This window comes from Felis catus, chromosome F2 (genome assembly GCF_018350175.1).
Source record: "Felis catus isolate Fca126 chromosome F2, F.catus_Fca126_mat1.0, whole genome shotgun sequence".
Lineage (NCBI taxonomy): Eukaryota > Metazoa > Chordata > Mammalia > Carnivora > Felidae > Felis > Felis catus.
In genome coordinates, this window is record NC_058385.1 from 54,612,559 (window position 1) to 54,630,551 (window position 17,993).

Below are 17,993 nucleotides of genomic sequence, written 5' to 3' on the forward strand. Positions count from 1 at the left end.
AGAGGTGGCTGAGACCAAAGAAAGAAGGAAGGGTGGGAACCCTAAGTTGGAGAATCCCATCCAAAATTCAAGAATGCCCCAGCTTCGTGCAGACAAAACCCCTTACTATCCCTGGCAAGCCCGGCTTGGTGGGATACGACACCGGGGCACCACTTACAGATCCTAACCCATTGCTCAGTACGCCTAGAGCTTCTCAGCCTGTGGCCTGGATCCTTCTCCTCTTCCAGTAACTGAGGGGAGAAGCATTGGATGTCAGGCAGGATCAGGTTCAGGCACAACCTCCATCTCTCAAGAACAGTCAGGCCCGCCAACAGTCTCGGCAGAAATCAGATCGTCCTGGCAGAGGGTTTCAGAGCCTTACTATCTCAGCCACAGGGGTGAGGACAAGAAGCCAAAGACTCAGGAAGATCCAGTTTCCCCGAATAATGTTGCCGCCACACAAGGCAAGGAAGCATGCCTCCCTCTGAAACTGCCACAAACTCCCTCTGCTGAAAAAAAAGACTCAGCGAACAGAGGTGAGAGCTCAAAATGCTCCTCAGATGTCAACAAAAGGATGTGACCCACAACTCATGCCTGCAGCACCAAGTGCCTAGCGGAACACTTGACAAACTGTGCACCATCAGAGCATCTGACTGTGTGGCCGATAACAATGGGAAAGAAAGTGGGGCATTATTTTGGTCACCAGACCAGCATTGTAAAGATAAAAGGTCACCATGCTGGTGGGGATGTTGCTAAGGATTTAACGTTTGCCTTGAAACTTACAACAGAGGGCTTATTCTAGTTCGATTATCTGAGTGATATTGCATATGAAATCATGTTTAGCATAATATATTTAACTATGTATTTGGACATACGTTGATTCCCAAGTTCCCAAACTCCCGAGAGCTCATTTTAAATCACATCGTAAAATGTCTTCCCTTTTTTTCCATTCGAGTGGATTGGTATGGTCCTTGTTCCACATGCCACGTTCTTTCCAGGGCAAACAGATGGAAAGAGAGGATATGCCAGAAAGAAGAAATGGAAAATGAAAATGACATAAAAATAAAAATAAAGCTGCAAAATGTAATCTGGGTCAACTCCTCATGCGTTTTTAAAATCAACACCAGCAGGCTCTGTGCATAGGGCATTGGTTTTATATGTACTTTTTTTTTGGCTCAGATGTCACACAGGATTAGTGCAAAAGGAAAAGTCCCAGCATGGGGCCTATTTTTATACAGATTAATCAATCATTCCTGTCTCTTCCTCTCCCATCACCCCCCAAACTTTCAACTTAATGAAACTGTTCTCTTTTCAAAGTATGTCATTTACTAGACTCTGAATGGAAATCCTTTCAGGAAAGGAAGTGAACTTAAACTTTGAACCTAGATTTTTCACTGTCATATTTTTAGTTTATTATAAATATTAACAACTTATGCTATGGCCTACCCCCTTTTATCTTACAGACCCATTGTGGAATGCTACATATCCACTAGTGGTAGCAAAATGAGTAGGCAAACGCTTTGTTATATGCACGTATAGCCATTTAACCAAAAGAGAAAAGCACACACTGGAAAAGAGAAGACTATTCTCTATCTCACATTTTGTTAGGTACATTATCTTGTACAGTGAATGCCATCATTCCCATCAGAATACTAAGCACATAGTTAGATTCTCAGTAAGTATTTGATAGAAAATTTGATAGGCTTAAGGGAACCAAACCAAAGAATTGTGCAAGCTCTGAGCCACAGCCTCCCTTGACTATATGGCATCACAAAAATGGTGATGATGATACTCATAGTATTCATAATACAACAGCTAATAATTACTGTATGCCATGTGTCACTGATGATGTCACTCAATTTTCAAAGCAGCCTTATATCACAGGTCCTATTATTGTTCCATTGTACAGATGAGGAAACAGTTTTAGAGAGGGGGTTCACATATTTTGAGGTCGAAAAAAATCCCATGTTATGCTGGTTTGCAGAGAAGGGGACAGACACATCGAGATGGTGAAATGGGGCCCTATGCTACCAATCAGCTGAAAAACATTGGAAAAGTGTCATTGACATTGTTTCCATGTCTCCAAAAGCATGATCACAACAGAGTTCATCATGCCCCTTTATCTGTCTGCTGTTCCTTTGACAGATGGAAATTATATTTATAAAATATTAAGGCAATGACCTAAAGCTTGACCTCAGTGACAAAGTCAGATGTGGACTTGTCACACACTCTCACAGGGTGATATTTTTTCACCACTTTGGGCAATACAAATTGAGCCATGACTAACAGCTGTCAGTCATAAGTACAGAAAATAAAAGAAATTTACAATCTAGCATGATACTCTGTGCTCACTCTTTTATGTGATTAAAAATGAATTTCTCTTATACCAATATAACACATGCTCTGCTTTTTGTTTAGACCTGCTGGATGCTATCTACTGTGGATGGCCTAAAAATCTAAATTTTACACAATTTTAAAGTTATTGAACTACACTTAGGCTTACCATATGTATAGGCTTCCTTTGTTTCTAGTAATTAATTTTAACACCACAGACATTAATCATTTGCCCACCAGATGAAAATCGCTTTAAGATGACTCATTTATTTTACAACATTGCAAACCCAACCCTTATGCTCTTGGAATGTAGAGTAAAGAGGAAGCGTTAGATCAAATCAGTCAATAAAAAGGAGAAGAAGAAGAAGAAGAAGATGAAGACGAAGAAGAAAACTTTTCGACATCCCAATTCCATGTACATGAAGAGTTTCAGAGTTTCTCCTGGATGCCACGTGAGAAAAGTAAATTAAAACTGGTCAGAGATGTGCTCTGAATAATTTCCATGAACTGGCAGACAAGAGCACGGGAGCAAGCTCTCTCGATAATAAATACACTGCGTCTCAGCCTACACAGAGGCCCACTGCAACTATGCGCAGTGCCAATTAGCATTAATTGTGGTTGTGCTCAACTATTCTCAGAGCGCACCGCTGGGGAAGGCCAGGCTTTGCATTTACAAATGCAGCATGCGATGCTCAGACTTAGAAGAGCGTTCTAAAATGTAAATGTTCATGGTCAATCTATCTTCATTGCGTTGGCTTTGAATTCCACAAACAGACTCACAGATGACAAGGGGTATTTAAAACAATATATGTGTGTATTTTTAAAAGTTTAGTTATAGACTCTGCATTCAGAATATCTGAGAGGCAGAGTTGAAATTTGCTTTTAGACTACATTTTTCGCCTACCACAACTAACTTTACACACACAGACATACACAAAGAGCATATCCTCTGTGATCCAATATAATTATTTACTTACTGTGACTAATACTACTTACTTAGAAGGTAAGCTCCGTAGACTTTCATGGCAAACACTGCCTCTGCAAACAGTCTCCCGCCACAGGCTGGGGTATGTCTCGTGCAGAAATACAGTGTGAGCAGCTCATCTCTCCATGGAGTACAGTCTTAGAGTGGGGTATCCATGGAGACAGAGCCTCCTCCATGTGCAGGGCAAGGAAGTTCCTCTGCTGGGCACCATAGCAACAGGAGGCAGAGAGATGGCTGGCCTATCAGGGAAGAGGAGCTTCTCCCTGGTGACTGCAGCATTTCAAATGAAACCATCGCCCTCGTGAATGGACACAAAGCATTTAAAGAAATACCAAATTGTCAAATAGAAGGAAATGCCTGCACAAGTCAGGGCTGATCCTTTGACAATGTTGGAGCAAACGCTTAGTCTTTCTACAATGACTGTATCCCAATGGGCAAGGAAGAAATTGCATCAAAACCCCACACATTCCTAAATTTAATGGCAAGAATGTGAAGCTTGGGGAAAAAATGCTTGTTGTACTCCATGAATTCCAGCTATTTAAATATGCAAGGCACTTCACAGAGCTGCCCAAGAGAGAGGAACAGGAGAGATCTGTTGTTCTGAAGGGAGGAAAGGAATCGAGGACTCCCTGGGCATAGTCCTTCCAAATGGATTTGCTTAGAGTAGACATGTTTATTAAGCTTTCACCAAAGCCCTCCATTATATCAGAATAATTCTTAGAAAACAGTTATCTGTGATAAAACCAGACCAATGCAGAGGAGATGGTGAGTAGACATTCCAATGCCTTAATACTGTGCTATTTGTCAACTTTCCCCATTTCTTATTTAATGACAATAAATACAGTGATTATTTATTGAGCACATACTGTGTACCAGGCAAACACCATCACTACATGATACACATGTTTACCTCTAAATCTGTGCTCTTTGTAAACTTGCCTCATTTCTTATTTAATAGCAGTGATAACAGAGATAATTCAATACGTTCAATAAATATATTGAACACATACAGCATGCCGGCAGACACCATCACTACAAACAAAACTTCCTGCCAGACATTAACAATGATTTTTGCAAAGATACAAGATGTGCACGTGGACCTCTCAGTGATGTGCAGTATGCATATGCTATATACCCGATACATTTTACGATTCTCACAGCAAGCTGCAAAAGCTAAGTATTAATTACTCCTCTATATTATAAAGAAAAAGAGAAGACTTTCTTTTCTCCATAGGTCTGCAAGTGGCCTGGTTCACCCTATTCAGTGTCTAAATATAAGGTGAGGTAACCTCCTCCCACAATTATCTCTCAGAAAAGGAGAAACCCCATATATTAGAGTCTTTCCATAGCCTCTTATTATAGAGCTCTTGCTCATAATTACCTTCTCTGAACAAAAAGTGCTGTTTGAAAAACACACATCAGTCTGAATTGACCTCAATCAGTGCTAGTTTGGGCTGCCTATGGAGGTCAACTGATGGGCTTGTTTAAAATGAAGGAGGCTAAGAAATGAAAAAAAACAGATTATGTAATTATTCTTGTGATTTCCCCCCATCCTTTAAAAGAACCTTTTAAATGGCAATATGGTCAATGGTTAAATTGTAGAGATCACAAAAACCCATATCCCTTGCTAACTGAACTCAAGAACCAAATAGCTTTGGATAATGAAGGGTATTTGTATAAATCTACAGGAAAACAAAAATCAGCTGTCCTCATGCTACAGTGGATGTTGTGACAGCTTGCAGGTTGTCTACCTCCATTTTCCCCTTTTTCCACAGTAACAGGTGCCTGTTTGACCAAGTGTCCTGGGATATAATTGGAAATGACTTCTGTGTCCTGACCTTAAAGTGACTGAGTGCCCCCCGGTCCCTTTCCCCCTTCCTCTGCCTAGTAGGTCACAGCCAACCTGACATAGGTTGTGATTCGGTGATCAGGTGATTAGGGATCACCCAAATACCTAGGTTTTGTTTAGCAAGAGACAAATAAACTTCTGTCTGGTTTTAACCTCTGTATTTTATTTAATGTTTATATTTAACCTTTGTATTTGTAATCTCTTTTTTACAGTAACTTCACTGATACCTTCATCGTACTTGTAGTCTTAAAGAAAATGTCCGATGAGAGCACTAGACGTGGATTCAAAATTGCTTCGTATCAAACAAATTGGGTGGAAGTGAAAATGATGTGTTCCAGAAAAGTCAGAGGAGTTGGAAACTAGCTCTAGGGATGAGAAAAACTGAATAAAAATCTTACATTAACTGTGAACAAGAACACCCCCCAATGTTTCTAAATTAATAGTACAGTATAAATAAGTATATTTAACTAAAATAACAAATAAAAATTCCATCAGAAACGGACTCTTCCATTCAGATCTCCTAAGATTTACTCGAGCTAGCAAGTGAAATAAAATTTTTTTATTCTCATTAGGGAAATGCGAGTCCTTCGATTCTGCCATATACACTGCATCCCTGTATCTTTCTCTGTTTGCACCGTCCTTCCTAGGCTAAGCCATCTAAACTTAAGTACATCTTCTTCCAGTTTCCCATCCTGATGATCCAAGCTCCACAGAATAGTCAAAAGGATCTCAAACATTTACCTTGAATTATATCTGTCTTCTTGAAACCCTCCAATGGCTTCCCAGTAATCAAACGATACAGACTTCACCTGACACCACTCTCTCCCTTCCTAACTCACTGCCTTACCCCCACCCCCACACGTCCCTAAATATGAAGGGATATGGCTAAGTTCTCAGCTCAAATGTCATCTCCTCAGACACTCCCTTGCCTCATCCCCAGCCACTGTCTACATAAATTACCTTGCTTCATTTGTCACTATCTGAACTCATCTTGTTTGCCTGCTTGTGTATCAGCCATCTCCCCATGTTAAAGGCAGACTCCATGAGAACAGGCATCTTGTCTGTTTCTTCCCTCTATCCTTACTGTCTAGAACAATGGTAGCAGCACAGACTAAATGCTTAATAAATATCAGCTGCATGAAAGCTGGTCAATGTACAGCCAGGATTCAAACCTAGGTTTAGGGGAAACCTCTTAGATGTGATGAAGTGCGGGTTCCCTTTCTTTTCTTTAGACTCTGACGTGAACCTCATGCTTCTGCTATGCCATAAACATTCTAGTCCATGCATCTCCAAGTATATGCAGCCAGGTTCCTGAGGCATTACCTCACTTAAACCATGGCCTGCATCCTTGGCTGCTATCAGATACAAGCTTAGGTGGCAGAAAATGTTAACGCAGTGAATTACCCAAGCAAACATACTATGTGGTTCAACACATATTCTTTTTCTCTTTTTTAAAAATAATGTTTATTTATTTATTTTGTGGGAGACAGAGACAATGCAAGTGGGGGAGGCACAGAGAAAGAGAGAATCCCAAGCAGGCTCCACGCTGCCAGCACAGAGCCCAACGCGGGGCTTGAACCCACAAAGTCGTGAGATCATGACCTGAACCAAAACCAAGAGTCAGACGCTTAACTGACTGAGCTACCCAGGTGCCTCTCAACCTATAACTTTTTGTCTATAGCCCTGCTGTACACCAAAATGCCACAAAACGAATTGTACCCGCAAAGGAGACAGTGAGATCAGGGTATTTAACTGTCTGGCTCTTCTCCTATCAGGGGTTTCATTCCTACACAGAAGCGCGTGTCCAATTGCCTCACACGTAGCCTCAGAGTTCTTTCCCTCTGGGTTCTGAGTAACTCCGCCCTCTTCTGGGCCCTTCAGGATGTAGAAATAACTCCAAGCTGCTGACAAGGCCAAGTATTTCACCATACCTCATTGGATCCCCTTAATTATGCCCCCACCTCTGCACACAGACAGTGTCTTCGATAAACTCTCCTCAGTTAGTACAAAAACAAAAGTCTAATCTAAAGCATAGATCTGCATGATTTATAACTCTTGGTTTCCACGTTTATGTATAAGGTTCCAGGTTTATTTCTCTTCTGTTGGCAGTCGATAAGTATGTTTAACAGTGAGTGTGTGGTCTGCTGGAACATCTGCTATGTATGGGAAACCAATAATGCTTCGTTCTCAACACATTAGAGCACTTAGTAAGCATTTGGCAGGCCCCCAAACTGGTGGCCATAACACTACACATGCAATAAATGCTAGCAGACCCAGGATTTGGATGGCAGTCACCTTTGGGAAGAAGGGGATTACAATCCACTAATTCTTAGGGGAACACCATTACCGGACCATTTGGCACCATTAGCTTGATTGGGTGCATCCTCAAAAGCACAGATGGGAGGAAGGCATGAGAGTGAATATGTAACCTTGCACAAAGATAAACACTTCCGTCCACTCATCACATTTCAGCTTTATTTTACTGATCTGGTGTCTGCTGGGGAAAAGTGACAGACTGAACAATAGTCTACCACAACATGTTCTCTGCTGTATTCTGGGTGAGCATTCTTGCTCTCCGGGTGAAAGAAAGGTTCAGAGGCTCATTTCCGTATAAATGCAAAAGCTCTTGTTTAAATTGACAAAGTCTAATGACCTCTGCTTAGGAAAGTATTCATGATATGCAGGGTAGCACAATAAACATTTTGACAAGCAGGAAAGGACTAGTTTATGATTAAGAGGAGAACACCGAAGATCTTAACATTCCTTTGATGTTCGTATCCTCATAGTTGATTGATCTGCACCCAAACAGTCTTATGTGTTCAACTCTGTGGACTTTATTGAAGCTATATTGAGCTTCATTGATTTTGTTATTGGCAACAACCAGCATAATCTACATATGGACTATATTAGCTAATTTATAAAAATTAATAAGAATTTTTAGGGTTTTACAGACATTAAAGAAAAATAATTTCTGTCTTATTCAACACATTTTTCTCAATTGTCACACTCCCTTATTGCAATTAAAATTATTCCTTTGAAGGCAGACCTTATAAGCAGGGCAATGGTTAAAAGCTAGTACCAAGACTGCCCTGTTTCAGTCTACTTACAGGCTGTATGACCTTGAATGAGTTACTTAACTTTTCTATGCCTCAGTTTCTCCATCTGTAACACAGGGGATAATGGTATCCTTTTCTCCCACTGATGTTAGGATTAAATGAGTAATGTGCTTAGAATTTTGATTGGGATAATCAGTGCTTGATAAATATTAGCTAAAAAAAATTTTTAGAGGAACATATTGCAATTCAACAGTTTTTATTTTAATTTTATTTATTTATTTATTTATTTATTTATTTATTTATTTAGACAGAGAGTCAGGAAGAGGGGCAGAAGAGAGAGGGAGAGAGAAAGAATCTCACAAGGGGCAGAGAGGGAGAGAGAGGGAGAAAGAGAGAAACAGGGCTCACCCAATGTGGAGCTCGAACTCATGAACCATGAGTTCATGACCTGAGCTGAAGTCTGATGCTTAACTGACTGAGCCATCCAGGTGTTGAGAGAGAGAGAGAGAGAGAGAGAGAGAGAGAGGAGAATTTTAAGCAGGTTCTATGCACAGCACAGAACTGGATATGGGGTTCGATCCCACAACCCTGGGATCATGACCTAAGCTGAAATCAAGAGTTGGACACTCAACCAACTGAGTCACCCAGGTGCCTCCATCCAAAGTGGTTTTTTTTTCAAGTAATTTAATTTTTTAAGTACTCTTTAAAGTTTTTTTTTTCTAAAGTAATTTAATTTTTTAAGTAATCTCTACACCCATGTTGGGCTCAAACTCACAACCCTAAGATCAAGAGTAGCATGCTCTACTGGCAGAGCCAGCCAGGCACCCCTAGCTAAAAAATTTTTAAATCCAATTTCAGAGTGTTATCCAAGCCCACAGTTCCATCCAATATATCTTCCAGATATTTTCATAAGGTCTTCAGTATCTAAAATAGATCACAGCCTTACTGCTGCAAGACCTTTGATTATAACTGTAAGCTGTTAGAAAAATCATGCCTTGCCAAGAATGCTGAAAGTTTCCGTAGAACCAAAATCTTTTAGCTCTAAAATTTTAATTTTTTCCACTCTATGAAAATATTTCTAAAATGCTTAGGACATTTTTCTGCCCTCACACACATCATTTTCTGCCAACTCCACCATCACAATGACTCAGTCTGTTTCTACAACATTAATTACTGCACAAAGTGCTACAAAGCACTTACATTTAAGAGGCCACTGTGCTTTTTAGTGGTCTTTTGTCTGCTCTTTCATATTTTCCCATCTCCTTCCTCATTGTCAAGGCATCAGCTGTCAATTCACACTGTTGCCAGTGTTCTCCTGTGACAAACACTGCTCCCATTTTATGTAAACTAGGATCCCATGACACGCTAGAGTGGGGTTTCACATAAACACAAGTTCTGTGTGGTGAGAATTTTTTTTTTTTTTAATGTTTATTTATTCTTGAGAGAGAGAGATAGAGAGACAAAGAGAGACAGTGCAAGCGGGGAAGGGACAGAGACAGGGGGACACAGAATCCGAAGCAGGCTCCAGGCTCTGAGCTGTCAGCACAGAGCCCAATGCGGGGCTTGAACCCACAAACTGCCAGATCACAACCTGGGCTGAAGTTGGATGCCTAACTGACTGAGGCACCCAGGAGCCCCTGTGGGGTAAGAGTTTTAAAGAGTTTTCTTGTAAAGGAACGTGCACAGAATTTGTGTCACCTATGGTAGCCACAAATGACCACTATGAACACGCACTTGAGGAATTATTTTGTGGAGGGTCCAATGTTGGGCACTTTACATTCATTAGTCTATTGAATCTTCGAAAGAACCCATTTTACAGATGCTGAATACAAGGCTTTAGGGAGATAAAAGTAGCTGAAGACCACAAAGCGATAAAGTGGTGGTATGAAAATCTGAACCTAGTATGTTGGACACCCGAGTCTGGTGGTCAGAAAGTGCTCCCAACCCCGACCGACACTTTCTTTTTCCCACGCCAAGTCAAGTTGCATAACCTAGGGGGCAGCAGCACAAGTTGACATTCTCAAGCTCTCAACTCCCCTCCAGGCAGCTCAAGTTATTATCAGGATGGCCTGCCCCAGGTAAGTTGTCTAGCTCTCCTTTATTTCACAGAACTAACTTTGAAGTGAAGGCATGCTACTGATAAGCACAGGAACATCTGTAGCTATCAGCTGTATGAGAAAGAGCCTCCATCTACTGAGGGAACCAGTGTTGATTAATCGCTAACCTAGCTGGTGCCTTCTGAGTTTTCTAGCATCTGCCTCTGAATGTGGGAAATAGTCTTTTTAAAGTAACCAAGCCTCTGTTATTGTTGTGAGGTTATTATAGTTCATCTGGCCAGGTCTCCAATTTCCATAGCCCGGGTGGTGTCAGATGACAAGGGAATACTGCTTTAGTTTGAATGCTGATGGAGCACAGTGACATCTTTCAAATGCAGATTTCAACATTTCAGTTTCTAAATGTGGATTTCTTTTAAATTATTGTGACCCTAACCATTTGCTTTTTATCTGTCTCCTCAATCAGCAGGTGTGTTTTTTTTTTTCTCCTTCCTTGTCTTCCAATTATTTGTTTAAATCTTGTAATTGTTTCCCCAGCTCTCCATCAAGCCTTGTGGGGAAAGGATTTAGTATTTCTTTTTGTAGAATAATGACACCAAGGTCTTTTTCTTTCTCAAACTAAGGTAGACCAAGTAGTAAATCCAGCATTATAGGAGGCCCAGGAATGTTGTTTAATCCCATTAGGCCTTGCCTTTCTGGGTAAAAATCATCAGGAAAACTGCAAACCAAACTTTTTTTTAAATTAATTTACTTTTTAAAATATTTTAGTTAGTTAACATACAGTGCAATACTGGTTTCAGAAGTAGAATTTAGTGATTCCTCACTTACTTACAACACCCTGTGCTCATGGACAAGGGTCCATCACCCATCTAGCTCGTCCCCCACCCACCTCCTTCCATCAACCCCGTTTGTTCTCTGTTGTTAAGAGTCTCTGGTGGTTTGTTTTCCCTCTCTTCTCTTTTTCTGCAAACCAAACTTGAGAGGAGCACCTGGGAGAAGAATTGTTACCACGGCAGATTCCTCAGAGCCCCCAGTCGAAATGCCTTCGTTTCTTTCCTTCTGATCTGCACTATGGGCCAGATTTATCACACGGTATTTTGTCTTCAGTTACAAAGCAGGGATGGCACTGAGGTCTTCTTTGCATCCCTCCGACGCCCTTCTCATGCCAAACATAATCCCTTGCACAGTGTACACTCTATTTCTCGTTTAAATATTTATTGGACACCTACCTATAAAGACAGGCGCTGCATTAGGCTCTGGGGATTCAGTCTTGAATGTTTGCTGAACTGACTTGTAGATAAAAGGAAACCATGAAAATGCAAAGCCATTATCCAACTGGACCATAGGGATATCTCCTTTTGCTCTTTGGTGGCAATTTTTAATTAAATGTGCATAGGCATTAAGTGATAGAAGCCAAAATGACAGAAGGCTCACTGCCTCCAAGAAGTTCCTGAACAGGTCCTGCCTGGAGGAAGGAAGGGCTTTCATGCTGTGTGTGCCACGGTGCCCAGCTGGCAAGGTGCAGGCTTGCTCAGCTCACCTTTCTAAGCCTTTCCCGGCATCCTGTGACAGATTTCCCTTCTCCTTCTGCATCGGATACTCAGTGAGCATTATTAGCTCTTTATCTAAATGACTAAAGGGGCATTTCAAGAACTCCTTTTTGAGGTGAATAGCAGTTTTCCAGAATCTAGAACAACGGACCTAAAATTAAATGGGCCTGGGTTATTTAATGTTAAAGAGTCCTGGAACATCTGTAGAAGAGACACTAATTGCTTGCTATTTTAATAAATTGGTATTGGTTCTAATGAGTTGATTTATTTTAAAAAAGTAGAGCACACATCAAGGGCTGAAGATGGGTTTGAGCTGAGGGGAGACTGTCACTTGGGGTTAGGGGGGAGGCGGAACGTTTTAACCTGAGAGCAGAATCTTCTTGTGGTTTAACAGATGAGGTCTCTGCATTTTATAAATTGTGGAGTCATCCAGGGGCCTCGTTTCCAGGATTTCCTCTCTTCAAATTTATGAGACCGTCAGGTTTATTCTGCCGAAAGTTCAGAGAACTATAGGTCACGGTGCAGATTTTTCTACAAAGAGCTTACTGTACAGAACTGAGTCCCACTCAAAGGCTTGAGCAACTTTTTCGCTGATGACATTAGGAATTTTAGGCAACTAAGAAATAAGCTTTAGGGATCTCTCTGACCTTGGTTAAATGCAAATAAATAAAAACATTGTTAAGATAAAGATTGTTTAGGTGATATGAATGCCTATGAGCAAGTAAATCAGAATTCTGGTGACAAAAGTTGTTTTTTGACAAAAGTGGTGTTTCGGGCTCTGCCTCTGGGCAAGGGTCATTACACCAGGATTCATAATTTCTAATAAAGGAGGTCTAAGAAACCTCAGAAATAGGAAGTGATATTTTGTGCATATGGGTATTTTTCTGGAGTATAGGTTCATAGCCCTCATGATTCCCAAAGGATCCATGAACTAAAACAACATGAAGACTGTTCTTGTTTTCTTCCTTTTATCTTTCTTTCCTTCCTTCCTTCCTTCCTTCCTTCCTTCCTTCCTTCCTTCTTTCCTTCCCTCCTCCTCCTTCCTTCCCTCCCTTTATTTCTTTTTCTTAATTGTATGAATTTTCTTCAGGATGACCTAAGGCCTTAAACATTCTCAGCAAGCAAGTGGCTGGTCTTTGGCAAGTGGGTACCTACTACTGGAGGATTAAGGACTTGCTCAGCATGAATCCTGCACACACACATATACGGATTTAAGTCTTATGGTAACGTATGATTATTGTTATTACGATTATTGAAACAAGGAATGATAATCTTAACGCCCATTTAATCTTAGTTTGTTCTTGCTGCACCATACTTGTCTCCTGTGTTACTCTTTCCTTGTATTGTTACCTCTATACAATGTTTTTGGAATGAGGAGAGAGGTAGGGAGGGGGGGATGGGAAACCAAAATGAAATAATTTCACGTTGCATCCAAACCCTGCACACGTTGCATACAATGCCTGCACAGTGAAATCACTGTTTTGTTTTTTCAATTCACGCAGCTGGCATTCTTTCCTGCACCATTTTATCTTTTCAATTCCACAGCCTACCTTTGCTGTTGAGCCCCCACTATTCACCAGACTCTGTGTTAGGAATATAAAAAGAGGATGACAAGGCTCCTGCTCTTAAGCTTACATCCCATATGTTAGAGAAATAGATTCTACTGGGTGAGTACTCCCTGGTTAAAAGAAAACTGAGAAGATATTTCCAAAGAACATATACAAATAGCCAATAAGCACATGAAAAGATGCTCATAGTCATTAGCCACGTAAATCAAAAGCACTATGAAATACCACTTCACACTCACTAGAATGGGTATAATAAAAAAGACAGACAGTCACAACTGTCAACAAAGATGTGGCGAGACTGGAACCCTCATACATTGCTAGTGGGGATGTAAAATGGTGCAGTCATTTTGGAAAACTTTGGCAGTTCCTCAAACTGTTAAATATGGTTACCATATGACTCAGCAATTTCTTTCCTAGGTATATACCCAAAAGAACCGAAAGCATATTCATGAAAAACTGTTACATGAATGTTCATAGCATTTATATAATAGCCAAGAACCAGAAACTATGCAAATGTCCATCACCTGTGAATGGATAAACAAAATGTATAACCATACCAAGCAAGACTTTAATAAAGAAAAAGCTGGAGGTGGCAGGTGTGAAGAGGTAGATGGGAACTCTGTACCCTCCATTCAGTTTTTCTGTAAACCTAAAATTGCTCCAAAAAAAGTCCACTTAAAACTGTGGTATAGCTATACAATGGGATATTACTGAGCCGCAAAAATGAGTGAAATACTAATGCATGCTACATTGATGAACTGTGAAACAATATGCTAAGCGAAAGCAGCCAAATACAAAAGGCCATGTACTGTATGATTCCATTTATATAAGATGTCCAGAATGGGCAGGCCCACAGAGACAGAGTAAGTTAATGGTTGCCAGGGGCTGGGGAAAAGGGAGAGCAGAGAGTAGTTGCTAATGGGTAGGAGGTTTCTTTTGGGAGATGATAAAAATGTTCTGAAATTTGATAGTGGTGATATTTGCACAACTTTTTAAATAAACTACAAACCAGTTAATTGTATACTTTAAAAAGGTGAATACTATGGTATGTGAATTATATCTCAATTTTAAAAAGAACCACTGAGCTGGAGGAGGGAGGGGGGTAGTTCCTGTCCTTGGGTACACAAGGTAATGGTTTATTTGCTGGCTCTAATCACATCACATTCTTTTAACTCATTGTCTCTGTCTTAAGCATTGAAGGTATCCAACACTTTTTCTACAATAACCATCTTTCCCTTTTATATTCTGACTTCCCCCTTTCTTTTTCATATTATTTCAAAGCAAAGGACTATTAACGAACTCATCATGACTACCATTTATCAAGAGCCTAAGAAAGGGGATTTCTTTTTCACACCGTTTAAGTTGTATTCTGAGACTAAACAACATTGTCTTTGGTTGACCAAACGCAAGATGAAGAATAATCCATTAAGATGTGCTGAGCAAATCAGTTATTCAGGAAGAACAAAAGCAGACAGAGATGGAAGAGGACACAGGACCAAACCTTGGCTCCAATGAAATAAAGCTGTCTATAGCTCCTTGCACAATAATGCCATCACCAAACAAAAATGAGAAGACAAACGTAAAGAATGAGGACTCCTATAAGTCATTAATCTGTCTTTTCAGTCTCATAAATACATACAGCATTCACTGTGGGTGTCCAAGAAAATAACGCAATATGGCAGCTCTCAATGCCAACGCTCAGAGATTTTTACTTTAAAGTTATAACTTTAGTTTTACTAAAACTGTACTTATTCATATAACGTATATATTTCTGGGATGTAAAATATTTATTTATATATTGCAAATTCTGAGAACTGACATTTTCTGGTGTTCATGGTGTCTCACCCATTGTAATAAAAATTTCCATTTCATCTCATATTTTACAATATTGAACATCTATATGTATACATATAACATCATATTCATATTTAATTTTTAAAAGCAAATAAAATAACTAGGCCAGTAAGTATGCCCAGCCCTATAGATCTGCATCGAGATAACCTGTTCTTTTCATAATCTGTAGGCACTTTAAGTGGTTCCAAGTAATTTCATCGTATAATTTCTGCTAGAATTACATAGTATAAATGTGTTAGACCATCCAGTTTACATTTCTCCAACTTTGCTCTTTTTTCTACGTCTATATAATGCACATATGTCCCTACACTTACTCAATTATTAACAATAAGTACACAAAATATTCCACTCTCTGCCCACTTCCTTAAAAAAAAAAGAGAGATGTTTCTGGGTAGTGGGTATAACATCAATATAGTATTCTTTGTCTTGATATACAAGTGCTTTGTTTCAAATGTGAAATCACCCCAGTCATATTGTTCTGAGAAAAACATTAAGAGTAAGTGCATTTACCTGGCTTTACAAGGCCTGATTTTGGTTCCTTCTTATATCGAGATGACTGGATGCTTCCTTCACTAACCATTCCAACTGTGCATTTCTTTCTGGAAAAGTCTTCATCACTTCCAGGGCAAAAGCCAACAGGGCTGTTTCCGGTATCCGAGGGTGTCTTCACAGGAGACACTGACTGGCTACTGGGACAGCCTGTGTCATCTGGAAGACAGGAATCAATAAGTGTTTAATGAGGAGGAGGAAATCAATGATGGCAAAGAGAAGCCATGCAGTGAGCCATGCACACGTGCACTCACACACACGTGCACGGCTCAGGAGGCTCTGGGTTAATGCCTGGGGATGCCTCTCCTTTTATTTTCCATATTTTGGCCAATTGTGTTAACAAAGAAAATATCAGCTATCATAGAACATATTTTAAGGCAAAATCTTCTAAGCTTTTTGGACCACAAATATTCCTGTAACATTCATGTTGTGAACATGTAAAGATTTGTCTGTTTTAACACTTTAGGTAGTATCCTTTTGGGTCAAAACTGTCTATAGATTTTTTCATGCAGTTAGTAATAAAAAGTTCGCATAGCAACTTGGGGGCATTAGTGTGAACTCTTCAGAGGTGTTTGTGTTAGGAAAAAAAACGTTACTTGAATATCACTGACCACATCCAGTTTTCGATTACTTGGCTTATCAACTGGTCAATAGGGTTTGAGAGGTAACAGAGTTGGCTTTTGGAGTTCAAGGGAGCAGAAAAAAGTGATCCTGTTTTATTACCATACATACCCACCCAAAATATATTAATCCAATATCTTGCTGTCTGTGCTAAACTGGTAAAATGAAAATAATATTCAATTAGAAACTTTCCCTTAACTTTCAAGTTATAGATTATAACTATGATCATTATTATAAGCTACCATGTATGATATGAAATGACCTGTGTAGATGCTTATTAAGCAAACAGGAAAGTCATAGCTGGCTCCTATAAATGCTTTCCATACTTATTAAATATTCATCGTGGTTGGTTAATTCATTTATACTTTGATGATGAGAACTGTATGGGAATTTAAAGTAAATCAATATTACTTAAAAGTATGTCAAATCAAAATAGTCAATTAGTGGTAAATATTCATTACTAAATAATTCTTCATTATACAGAAATATTTTGATGGCAGGGTTACTTTGGTAACTCATAAGAGAAAAAAATGAATAAAGACTTTTAGTACTAAACTTTAGAACTATATTACATTTTTATGAATATTAAAAGAACTAAAATAATTTGCTCCCCATGAAAGACCATCTTAAACTCCATAACTTTTTAAATAAAGACTGAAAGAGAACTAGGCATGAATAAAATATACTGGTTGCCTGAAATAAGATGACTAGAATCCATATAAAAAGTAATTGCCATTGTTTCATTTTTGGCTTTTATTTCAGTTTTTATGAAACTGATATTAAAAAATATCATAGTTTCTGGAACAAAGTGAACTTGGCACTGGTAAAATGATTTGTTTCTCCTAATATCCTTTTTTTTCTTTTTACTTTTGGACATACTAGTACACACAGGACCTCAATGGTCCATTCTTGGAAGTGGATGGTTTTTAGTGCACTGTTCATGCCTTCTGCCTTGGCTGCTCTTTTATTTTATTTTATTTTATTTTATTTTATTTTATTTTATTTAAAAAAATTTTTTTTAACGTTTATTTATTTTTGAGACAGAGAGAGACAGAGCATGAACAAGGGAGGAGCAGAGAGAGAGGGAGACACAGAATCTGAAACAGGCTCCAGGCTCTGAGCTGTCAGCACAGAGCCCGACGCGGGGCTCAAACTCATGGACCGTGAGATCATGACCTGAGCCGAAGTTGGACGCTTAACCGACCAAGCCACCCAGGCACCCCTTGGCTGCTCTTTTAAAAGCGCCAGTTCTTACCAAACTCCAGAAGAAATTTTGGCCCTGAATTACAGTGATGAGAACCCCTCTGGGCTGCTACCTCGACTATTTCATCAAGTATTGTCCCTGCCTTTCTCTTACATTTGCATGCCTCATGCTTCAACCCAAAGAAATCCTAGTTTCCCTCTAAAGGTGCAAAGCTGCTAATTACTCAGACAGATTCCAGCAATTTTACAAGGCTCAACAGGTCTGAACATTGCCTCAGGAGGTCCTCTGTTCTTGATTCCTCCGATCCCAAAACAGATAAACCCAAGCAAATGAGGTCTAATCATTCAAAAATACCCACTGCCTTTAAAATTATTTCCTTATGAGTCACTT

General features: G+C 39.6%; 1 protein-coding gene across 3 annotated transcripts in view; it reads right to left on the bottom strand.

Moving 5' to 3' along the window:
- SYBU (syntabulin) overlaps nucleotides 1–17,993 on the bottom strand; it is a 112,805-nt gene that overhangs the window by 33,168 nt on the left and 61,644 nt on the right. For 2 of the 3 annotated variants that reach the window (XM_019823041.3, XM_011291446.4), the window contains exon 4: nucleotides 15,740–15,937. In XM_019823041.3, coding sequence (XP_019678600.2) covers nucleotides 15,740–15,937 — 198 coding nt within the window. Of the gene's footprint in view, nucleotides 1–3,309; nucleotides 3,728–15,739; nucleotides 15,938–17,993 lie in introns of those variants that run through there. The other variant, XM_019823040.3, reaches the window with a different exon arrangement.